This window comes from Aotus nancymaae, unplaced genomic scaffold, assembly GCF_030222135.1.
Source record: "Aotus nancymaae isolate 86718 unplaced genomic scaffold, 86718_ANA_hifiasm-v0.15.2.pri h1tg000059l, whole genome shotgun sequence".
NCBI classification, from domain to species: Eukaryota; Metazoa; Chordata; class Mammalia; order Primates; family Aotidae; genus Aotus; species Aotus nancymaae.
In genome coordinates this window covers 69,828,049-69,838,540 of record NW_026988473.1, presented here as the reverse complement: position 1 = coordinate 69,838,540, position 10,492 = coordinate 69,828,049, and the positions used below count along the sequence as shown (strand labels likewise).

At 43.2% G+C, this 10,492-nt stretch overlaps 1 protein-coding gene and 1 long non-coding RNA gene across 14 annotated transcripts in view; one reads left to right on the top strand and one right to left on the bottom strand.

Moving 5' to 3' along the window:
- Positions 1 to 402: 402 nt before the first annotated feature.
- Positions 403 to 6,670, bottom strand: LOC135270128 (uncharacterized). 2 transcript variants are annotated; one of them, XR_010338379.1, is made up of 2 exons: positions 6,423 to 6,670; positions 403 to 570 (listed from the first exon to the last, which is right to left on the bottom strand). It is a non-coding gene; the product is annotated as an uncharacterized LOC135270128 (long non-coding RNA). The 2 variants fall into 2 exon arrangements; XR_010338380.1 differs by lacking the exon at positions 6,423 to 6,670 and adding an exon at positions 5,433 to 5,510.
- The window catches only part of PICALM (phosphatidylinositol binding clathrin assembly protein), a 105,830-nt gene continuing 101,019 nt past the window's right edge, over positions 5,682 to 10,492 (top strand). For 5 of the 12 annotated variants that reach the window (XM_012469500.3, XM_012469497.3, XM_012469498.3 and 2 more), the window contains exon 1: positions 5,906 to 6,115. In XM_012469500.3, the coding sequence (XP_012324923.2) occupies positions 5,986 to 6,115 (130 nt within the window). In that variant the 5' untranslated portion in view covers positions 5,906 to 5,985. Of the gene's footprint in view, positions 6,116 to 10,492 lie in introns of all 12 variants that reach the window. The other 7 variants (XM_012469491.3, XM_012469489.3, XM_012469490.3 and 4 more) reach the window with 4 other exon arrangements.

Here is a 10,492-nt window from a genome sequence, read left to right as displayed (position 1 = left end):
TTTCATCATGTTGGCCAGGACAGTCTCGAACTCTTGACCTCAAGTGATCCTACCACTGAGGCCTCCCAAAGTGCCAGAATTACAGTTGTGAGGCACTGCACCATACCTAATTAGAAAGTTTTTTTTTTTTTTTTTTTTGAGTGATGCAGTCTCACTCTGTCGCCAGGCTTGAGTGCAGCGGTGCGATCTCGGCTCACTGCAACCTCCGCCTCCTGGGCAATGCTCCTGTCTCAGCCTCCCAAGTAGCTGGGATTACAGGTGTGTGCCACCACCCCCAGCTAATTTTTGTATTTTTTTAGTAGAGATGGGAGTTTCACCACGTTGGCCAGGATGGTCTCGAACTCTTGACATCATCATCTGCCCGCCTTGGCCTCCCAAATTGCTGGGATTACAGGCATGAGCTACCGTGCCCAGCAGTATAATTTAATAAAGCAAATAAAATATAACACAGGTGTTCCTGGTCATGTAGTTCTCATGGGCAGCATTCCTCCAAGGATTTATCTGTGACTCCAGGCTTCTTCCATTTTGTGGTTTTGACCTCCTCTAGATTCCTTAAAGTCTTCATTCAGCCTGTAAACAGGGAAAGAAAGAGAATGTGAAGCATGCGTAGGAGGTTTTTGAGGCCTTATGGGTCAAGCCTTAAATGGTTTTCATTATTTCTGCCAAATTCTCCGGGACAGAAGTCAGGCACAAGACCCCAAATAATTGCAAAGGAGGCTGGGAAATGTGGTCTAACTATGTGCTCAGGGGGAAAAGGACACAGTTTGCTGTCTCTGGCTCTTAAGGTCATGAAGTTGTTTTAGGGTGTAACTAAGATAATGCATGTAACATGCTTAGAACAGGGTAAGTAATCAACAAAGTTACATATGATTGTTACTGTCACAAATACGTATGCTGGGAGCCTGAATAAGCTTCCCAAGTTGGAAGTGGAATACAGTTATACATCACTTAACAACAGGGATAAGTTCTGAGAAACGTGTCATTAGGCAATTTTGTTGGTTTGCGAACATCACAGAGTGCACTTACACAAGCCTAAACGGTATAGCCTACTTACATGCCTCGATTATATATTATAGCCTGTTGCTCCTGGGCTACAAACCTGTACCACATATTACTGTACTGAATAGTGTAAGCAACTACAACAAAATGGTAGCTAAGCATATATCTAAACATAGAAAAGATAGAGTAAAAATATGGTATTTTAATTTATAGGACCACCACTGTACTTGTGGTGTGTTGTTGACTGAAATGTCATGCAGCACATGACTTTATTTGTTTAGAGGTTCTAGCAAGGGAACTTAGCTACAAAGAAAAGTTCTTAACTTTTTAAGGTTATGCGAAGTTATGATTTTTAACTGATTTAGCAGCATCAGGAAGTGTAAACATAGAAAGGTGAGGGAGGAAGGGTTTGCCATGTGTTCATATCAGTTTAGGTAACTTAATATCAAAAGATTATAATTTAGATAATAAAGGATAACAATAAAAGTAAACATTCTGCTCAATTTTCTCTTCCATATTCCTTTTCTCTGCCACTTTCTTAAGTCATAGATGTTGTCAAGGTCCCTCAGGTACAGCATACTTTTTCCTACTTTCTCCTTAGTTACCACTTAGACTAAGATTAAGAACAGAGGCCCTGTTTGTTTTGCACATTTTTATCTTAGTATCTAGAAAGGCCTGGCACATAGCATGCAGTCAAGAACTATCTGTTGAAAGAATTTAGTCTATATTGGCAGTTGCTTCAAGTACTGGCTATTGGGTAGGCAGTATTGGAAGGAGAATTATTTTTTAAATTTTGCTTCTGCCACTTAGTATCTGTGGTATTCTGGAAAGTTACTTAATTTCTAAGATTTGTTTGTTTTCTTGTATTGGATGGGCATGATACTTTTTGGAGTTATTGTTATGAGTATTAAATTTTTAAAATGTAATTTTTCTAGCACATAGGAGGCATTAAAAAAACCTTGCTCCTTCTCCCAACACCCTATGCCTCTCTACAACATACCTTTTAGTTGGGAGAGCATAGGAAATACCTAGGAAATGTGTTATTCAAGTTTTTTCCTTCTATTTTTGGTCTGCTCCTTTATAATCAAAGCAAAGAGACCTTCAAGTTGGTGATCAAAGTTGAGAACTGACTAGTTCCCAAAGAACTGATGGGTTCACTGTAAATAGTGTTCAGCATCTAGAACCTCTGTGCCTGACACACAGTTCAATACATATTTTTTGAAAGAGTAAATTAATTAACAAAGTACTGAATAAGGATGATGCTACAGACAGATAATTATGGGATGGACATGCTTTATTTATATTTAGAGACAGTGTCTCACTCTGTCACCCAGGCTGGAATGCAGTGGTAGGATCATAACTCACTGCAGCCTTAAACTCCTGGGCTCAAGGGATCCTCCTGCTTCAGCCTCCCAAGTAGCTATGACCATAGGCTCATGCCTCCAAGCCCAGTAGACATGCTATATGTGTGAAAAAGTGGGCAGATTTTATCAAATGAGAGGTTTGGAGTGATGGGGTGTCCAAACTGGTGATTTCAAAGTGTACTCATTCAACCACCATCTATTGTGTATTTACTATGCATCAACCATAATACTAGCATGGATGTATCTCTGTACCCTCATGTTAGTGCAATTAGTCAATCACAATAATAATTAGACAACAGAAGGATATATATGAATAACAAAAGGAAATCAGTAACTGTTTATTGGGATGTGAAACAGCATGACATCCAAGTATGTCAAGTAGTGTGATTTTGGCTGGAATGCATTTAAAGGAATCAAAAGAGATGAGGCTCAACAAGTAGTAGGTAGGTAGGGGAATTTAGAGAAATGGGAAGAGACAAGTTTCAACAGGTGGCCATGTGAGTTGGCATCTGTGGAACTTCAGGTAAAGATATTTCTGGAATACACAGAGGAATCGGACACAGAGAAAACTTAAGCAGTAAGATAAAGTAGGTCAGTAATGCCTATGCTTAGCTCTAATTCCCCATCTTCTTCTAAATTGCTCCATATATTTCATTTTACAACTATGCATAAACCTCTAAGATGGACACTGATTATTTACATACTTAGAAACTTCTAAAATGGGGCCAGATTATGAAGAACCATGTATGCCACGTTGAGAGTCCTTAATTTCATCCTTTAGAGTAGCGATGGGGGAGCTACTGGAAGATTTTAATGCAAAGAAAAGACAATCACATATTAGGTTCAGAGAGATCTGAATTGGAGGGTCAGGGTATAAGAGACAATCAGCTACGAAGTTACTAAAATAGTCTAGGTACAACAACGGAGATTATAAAGGCTGGAACTGAGGCAACAGAAGTGGGGTTAGAGATAGGATGTGTTTGAGAGAAACAAGTAGATTAGGCTTGATGAGGGAAATAAGACAGAAGGAGAACTCTGAACCATGGCTTTCTGAGGGGAGCTTCTGGGTATGTGGTAAGGACATTAACAGACACAGGGAACAGTATGGATCAAAGATGTAGAATACTGGGCAAGGGCAAGAGAAGTTCAGTTTTGGCCACAGTAAGCTGGCATCTGTGGAACTCCAGGTGAGATATTTCCTGAATAGACCAAGGAAATTGACACAGAGAAAACATAAGCATCTAAGAAAAAACAGGTCAGTAATGTCTGTCTTTAGAACAATTCCCCATCTTCCTCTAAATTTCTGCATATATTTCAATCCACAACTACACATAAACCTCGTCAATGACTACCGATTATTTACAGTTAGAAACTTCCCTGTGTATACTTGAAAAAAAAAACACTGATATTTCTAACAGAAGCTAGTTTGTTAATAGTGTAAACATGTCAACAATTATTGTCATAAAAGTGATTTGAAAGAACCTTTTTGATAAAAGTAATAGTGTAATACTTTCCTGCTATGTGCTTAGGAATGACTGACATTTTCCTTAAGGATAAAATATTTAGCTGTTGATAGCTAGACCATGTTAGTGTTGACCTCAGATTGGGGTTTACCAGTGCACAGGCTCAGGCTAACCAGTAACTTATACAGTGGAACCTATAGACCAGTAGCAATGATGGCTGATAACAGGTCTTGAGAATTGGGTAATTCCACTGCCCAATGGACATGGGGCAGCAAACTGGGCACCAAACCACAGATGGATTGCAGTACACTGAAGGACGTCATTATAGTTTTGTGAAATTGGAGGCTAGCTTGACAAAGATGAAGCCTGCTGGGCTTAAGAACTGTGTGTTCTTGGCAAGAGCATGTTGCTGCAGAATTTCACCAGCCATAGTGGGGAAAAAAGGGGGGTGAGGGGGTGTGGGGAAAATGGATTGGGAGACCACAAAATTCCTGATATGATACATAAAATGTTAAATATCTATCAGCTTTGCATCTTTTGAGAGTCACCAGATTGAAGTGCAGTATTTTGGATTTGGCTGGCAGATGGTGTACACAGACTTTGAGAATGTTAGCATTTCATTTGAAACTAGCAAGATTACTTGTGACTATCATGGTAACTTAACATTCATAGAGATTTTTCAACTTATCCCTAGCCCTGGGTTAAACGTAGAGGCCCTAATAACATATAAAAGCCTTTTTAATATGTGTTCTGGGTCTCATTGAATAGATTCTCAGGATGTCATACTTCTTCTAAAATGTACACAGGGCAGTGTCAAGGTCTTTCCATGGAAATCTGGCTCACTCAATGAGAGAAAAGAGGCCAAAGGGAAGAAAGACTAAACCCGGGGAGATGGCAGGCAGTGATGTCTGGACTGTTTGAATGGGACTTCTCCATTTACCGCCCCTCTCACTTCCTTCTATGGTCTGGACCTTTAATCACCACAGCAGTCAGCCATGTAGGGTCAAGCTAATCGCTGTTGACATCATCCTACTACTTCCCTTTTCAAATTCCAGTGAAGCTATGTGTTTCCTGTCCTATTCCACACCCCAGAGAATGAATACAGGCCAGCTAGTATCTAAATTTAGACTGGCAGCAACGTGTCGGGTTTTCGGAGTAGAGATAAACAAAACCAGGTGACATTTCCAAGCCTCTCAAGGAAAGGGGGGAAAAAAACCTTTCCGGGGTAAGTAAATAAGGAGAGCTTCAACAGTTCCACAGTAGAGAGAGGCCTGCTGGTAAGTTCTTCAGAAAATAGGCCGATTGGAACCCTCTCCTTTAAGCCAGGGAGGGCGGCTTTGGAAGGTGTCTCGAAATACATTCTTGACTCTGCTGGGAAAGCTCAAGGAGCCAGAGCCCTAACACCCCCGACCTCAGGGGAAGCTGTGAAGACAGCTGCACCTTCTTTGTCAAGCTGTTAGTTTCAACCACAGACACCAGGACACCCTTGGGGGTGGGGGGACCAAGGGGAGAAGCCTGCAGCCCCGCCCCCTGCACGTCGCCCTCGCCATTCTTCCCCCGCCCCGCCCCCCCGTTTGTGACCCCCGCTGGCCGAGCCTCAGGCGACCTGTTGGCAGGGAGAGTCACGTGACGCGCTGGCTGCGCACTCCCCTCGGGCGGGCCTCCTGTTGCGCCGGCCTGGCGGGTTCCATCACGTAACGCGCGGGCACCGCCCCGCTCTTCCCTCGCTGAGCGAGGGAGGGCGGGCGTCGGAGAGGAAAGGGAAGGGGAAAGGGGCGGGAGAAGGGAGGAGGGGCGGGGTCCGAGTCACGTGACCCTGGGGCTGCCCGGAAAGCTCCGAGGAGGAGCCTGGCGCCGCCATTTTCCTGCAGCTTCCTGTCCCTCTTACCCTGCCCGGCTCCAGCTGACCAGGGAAGGGGTGGGCTGAACTGAGGCGGGGGCAAGGGAGTGCCCGACATCTTGTCCGACTCCGTGGGTGACACGAGCCGGTTCTCTCTGGGCTGGGTGGCAGCGCGCGGCCCTGAGCCCCGCCCCAGGCCGGCAGGCAAGGAAGGAGCCGGTGGGGGTAGGGGGTGCGGTGGGGGGGACCCTCACCGGCTCTTGGGGGTCCCAGTCCCCGCCAGCTGCTGAGCGGGAGGGGTGGTGGAGGAGCTGCAGAGATGTCCGGCCAGAGCCTGACGGACCGAATCACTGCCGCCCAGCACAGTGTCACCGGCTCCGCCGTGTCCAAGACAGTATGCAAGGCCACGACCCACGAGATCATGGGGCCCAAGAAAAAGCACCTGGACTGTGAGTGAAGCCAACCGCGGCCCCCCTCCCCGGCGCCCGCGCGACCCGCGTCCTTCTCTCCCACTCTTTTTTCCCCCTTCTGCTGCCTCTTCCCCCTTGCTGCGTCTTCTCTGGCTCGGCGGGTCCTGTGCCCGTGGAGCTGTGTTCTTTTGCTTCCATCACACCTGCCTTCTCGGCCTCCGTTCCCCGTCTCAAAATCTGACAAGCCACTCCCCTCCCGATTCCCTGGGGACCCTCGCCTCCCTGCCCGGTGAGCTACCACACCCCATCTTACCCAACCAACTTGCCTCCCCACCGGGCTTCTCACCTCCTATCCGTCTCCACTGCAGCCTTCTGCTCTCCCGTCCCACCCGTCCGGTGCCGCCTCGTCGCCCTCGCCTGAGCGTCTTCCCGCTTGCTCCCAGTCTCCCAGCCCCATTGTTTCTTCATCAGCCTTCTTCGGGTTTCCGTAAACGCCTGGTGCCTTGCACCCAGATCCCTGTTATCCCTCCAGGCTGCCTCCCTTGAAGTGATCCATTTCCTTTGCTCTGCTAGCTGCTTCCCCCATCCCTTCCCGGCTTTCTCTTCCACCTTCCCTCCCGCGCTTGGGTTACCTTTCATCTTCTCTCTAGTAACTTCAGTGTAGTTGCTTCGACTCATTTTATTTTAAATACCATACCCAGTTGCCCAACTTTTCTCTCAAATTACCTTCTTTGTGGGAATGAAAGTAAAAGGATTCAGTTTGGTATAGGGAAAGCTTTCCGGAAAGTTGGGATTTTTATTTGCCTCTGGTGGAATTTAATCATTGTGCCCATACTTTTGACTGGGGTTAGTTTGTGACTGTCAGCTCTGCTCCCCAAGCTTTTCAAATGGGGATATGGAAAAAGGCTTTTTGCTGATATTCCTATCAGTTCCTGGAACTGTTAACTCTGGCGGCTTGAATTCAGAAGCTCGAGTGTGAAGCATAGACTGTTGGAACTCAAAATTGATTAATAAATTTACTTAGAAATAACACACATCTTTTAAAAAACATCGGTAAAGTGATGTTTGATGATGCTTGAGTTTGGATACGTTTTAATTATGCCAGTTACCTTTTGAGGAACTAGCTTCTCTTACACGTCATAGTATTCGTCCATTCACTAACTTAGATACAATTAGTAGAGCTAACTCCTCGCAACTTTTTTCTAACCTGGAAGTCACCTGTAATATCTTCCTTTTTTCTTTGCGCTCTTTTACCCCGGGATACAAAGGTCATTGGATCACTCAAGCCAATGGAGCTTAGACCTGAAACTTTTCAGGGAAAAATAGGGAAATAGTCACAATAAGTAAGTTCCCTTTTTAAGTGACTGCTGGACACATTAGTCTGACTGACTTTCATCATACATGAAAATTACTTTGCTTTACTGTTTGAAGCAAGAGTGAACATGCCCTGAAAGGTAATTCACTGTCTGGAGGCCTGTTTTGATTTCTCATTTGGACTTTGGCCGTAAAGTTTGCACTTTTTAAAAAAAGTACAAAATGTAAATTCTTCCAAGTTACTTTGCTCATGAATGCTGTTAGAACAAGTTTTTGCTACAGACAAGCCCATTATTCATTGTGATTGTTCCTCCACTGTGGAAAAAAGTTTTAAATAAAAAACATTAGTGTTTCATTCTTTCAGATACGCATGCAGGCTTCTTTTAAACTATCAGTCCTTGCTTGTCTTAGAGAATGGACAATATATTTAAATGGTAACGCTCTTATAAACAGAAAACTTTTTAAAATGCATCGTAAAGCCAAATGTGATTTTTCGATTATCTGATATGTGTGGTAGATGTTTTTACTGTTTATGGCTCTTCAAATGACTACTTGGCTTGCCCTACCAAATCTTAAAGTTTGCCCTGAGACTGTGTTAATTCTTTTGTTAGTAGTTTTTTGTTCTTTGGGATTTTTTGGTGTGGGAGTATGAAGCAACTACTTGCGACTGTATGAACTATTTTCCTCTTTCCTCATTCAAAATAGGAATCGATAAAGCTTTTAAAAGTTTTTATAGGCCGGGCGCGGTGGCTCAAGCCTGTAATCCCAGCACTTTGGGAGGCCGAGGCGGGTGGATCACGAGGTCAGGAGATCGAGACCATCCTGGTCAACATGGTGAAACCCCGTCTCTACTAATACAAAAAATTAGCTGGGCACGGTGGCGCGTGCCTGTAATCCCAGCTACTCAGGAGGCTGAGGCAGGAGAATTGCCTGAACCCAGGAGGCGGAGGTTGCGGTGAGCCGAGATCGCGCCATTGCGCTCCAGCCTGGGTATCAAGAGCGAAACTCCGTCTCAAAAAAAAAAAAAAAAAAAAAAAAAGTTTTTATAAAATTGTGTCTTATTTCATATGTAGCAGTGGTTCTTTTAATGGATTGCTGAAAAGGAGAGAATAGGTAGGATTAGAAGACTGGTATTTCCATGTGGTTTCATAAATGTTATTAGCAATTTATCTTGTTATAGGCACTACTGCAGATACTAACTGGGATTAGGTTTGGAAGATAATCTTGCATTTCTTGTTCTTTTTCTCTACCACTTCTGTTTTTATAAGCTCTCACCTTTCCAGAACTTGAATATACCTGGCAGTATTTGATTTAAAAAGATATGTGTAGTTAATGTGCCTCTATTTCTTTTCAATGAGGTTTTAAAATACAGGATACTATTTTCCCTACACTGTTCTTTAAAATGTCCTGTAATCAGTTCTCACTAATAAAATACATTTATATTAGGTAAAATCTGATCAGTGAGTGGTTTACTAAACAAATACCTTCCTTGCACACATGAACATGCTTTGAGAAAATTAAAAAGGCTTCTACAGGCAGTTCATGGTGTTGACATCATGAACTTTAGGCTTCAGTACAGAGACCTGTGATTTTTCATCTTTTAGGAATTTTTCTTTATAGTGAAAGCTTAGTTTATGTGTACTTTTTAATGCCTCTAGCAACTGATGCTTATTTATATGAATCTAATGAAAATGATTTCATTTTAAAATGGCAGCATTTAACAAAAAATATATATGCTTAGGACTGTTGTTTTTCCTATAAGCCCTTAGAGTGTGGAGGTGGTTTCTGTGCACTTTCTCACCAAGATCTGTCCATATTAGGAAGTGATTATTATAATCCATGAATTATGGTTTAATTCATACTATGTTACATACTTATTGAAGATAGATATTTTTGCTTTGCTGATACTGTAGGTGTTAGTGGATAATAGTGTTGACTAGCATCCCTAGTGTGAAAGAGTTGTCAAACTTGAAATATGTTTGTAAAACTCAACATGACTTCCACTTAATTTAGGCCTTTAGTAGCCATAATCAAGGTAGAAAAATAGGAGCCCTTATATTTGAAGGACTTCAATTTTCCAGGCACTTATCTCATCATCTCATTTAATCCTGTCTCACAGCTGGAGGTGGGGGCAATTCATATGCATAGAAAGTAGATTCTAATTCCATTTAGACAGTACAGAATGCTTTACTATAATGATTGCAGTATAGACAAAACAGATTTTTTTTTTTTTTTGAGATGGCGTCTTGCTCTGTCGCCAGGCTGGAGTACAGTGGCGCAATCTCGGCTCACTGCAGCCTCTGCCTACTGGGTTCAAGGGATTCTCCTGCCTACAACCTCCCAAGTAGCTGGGACTACTGGTGTATGCCACCATGCCCAGCTAATTTTTGTATTTTTAGTAAGATCGGATTTCACCATGTTGGCCAGGATGGTCTTGATCTCTTGACATCGTGATCCAGCCGCCTCAGCCTCCCAAAGTGCTGGGATTACAGGTGAGCCACCATGCCCAGCCCACAATTTTTAATTTATAACTTTTTGATATAAAAATTATTTTTATCTGATCTTACAATCTTTAGTCTTAGTTCCCCTTTTTTTTTGATACAGGGTCTTCCTCTGTCATTGGTATGCAGTGGCAGGATCATGGCTCACTGTAGCCTCATCCTCCTCAGGCTCAAGAGATCCTTCCATCTCAGCCTCCCAAGTAGCTGGGACTATAGGCATGTGCCGCCATGCCACGCCTGGCTACTTAAAGAAACTTTTTTTTTTTTTTTTTTTTTGGTAGAGATGGTGGTCCCCCTGTGTGGTCCAGGCTGGTCTTGAACTCCTGGGCTCAAGTAATCCTCCTGCCTCAGCCTCCCAAAGTGCTGGGATTACAGGTGTAAGCCAGCATGCCTGGCCCTTATCCTATTTTTTGATATGAACTCTTAATTTTCTTTATTCTTATTTAATTTACTGTCTGTGGACATTTATATTTTGACACCTTTCACTGAAGTATAATATTTATACTAATGGCTATAATGTCTCCCTTTTTTTTGAAAAAGGAGTTTTGAGTTTTACTCTTCTTGCCCAGGCTGGAGTGCAGTGGCATGATCTCAGCTCACT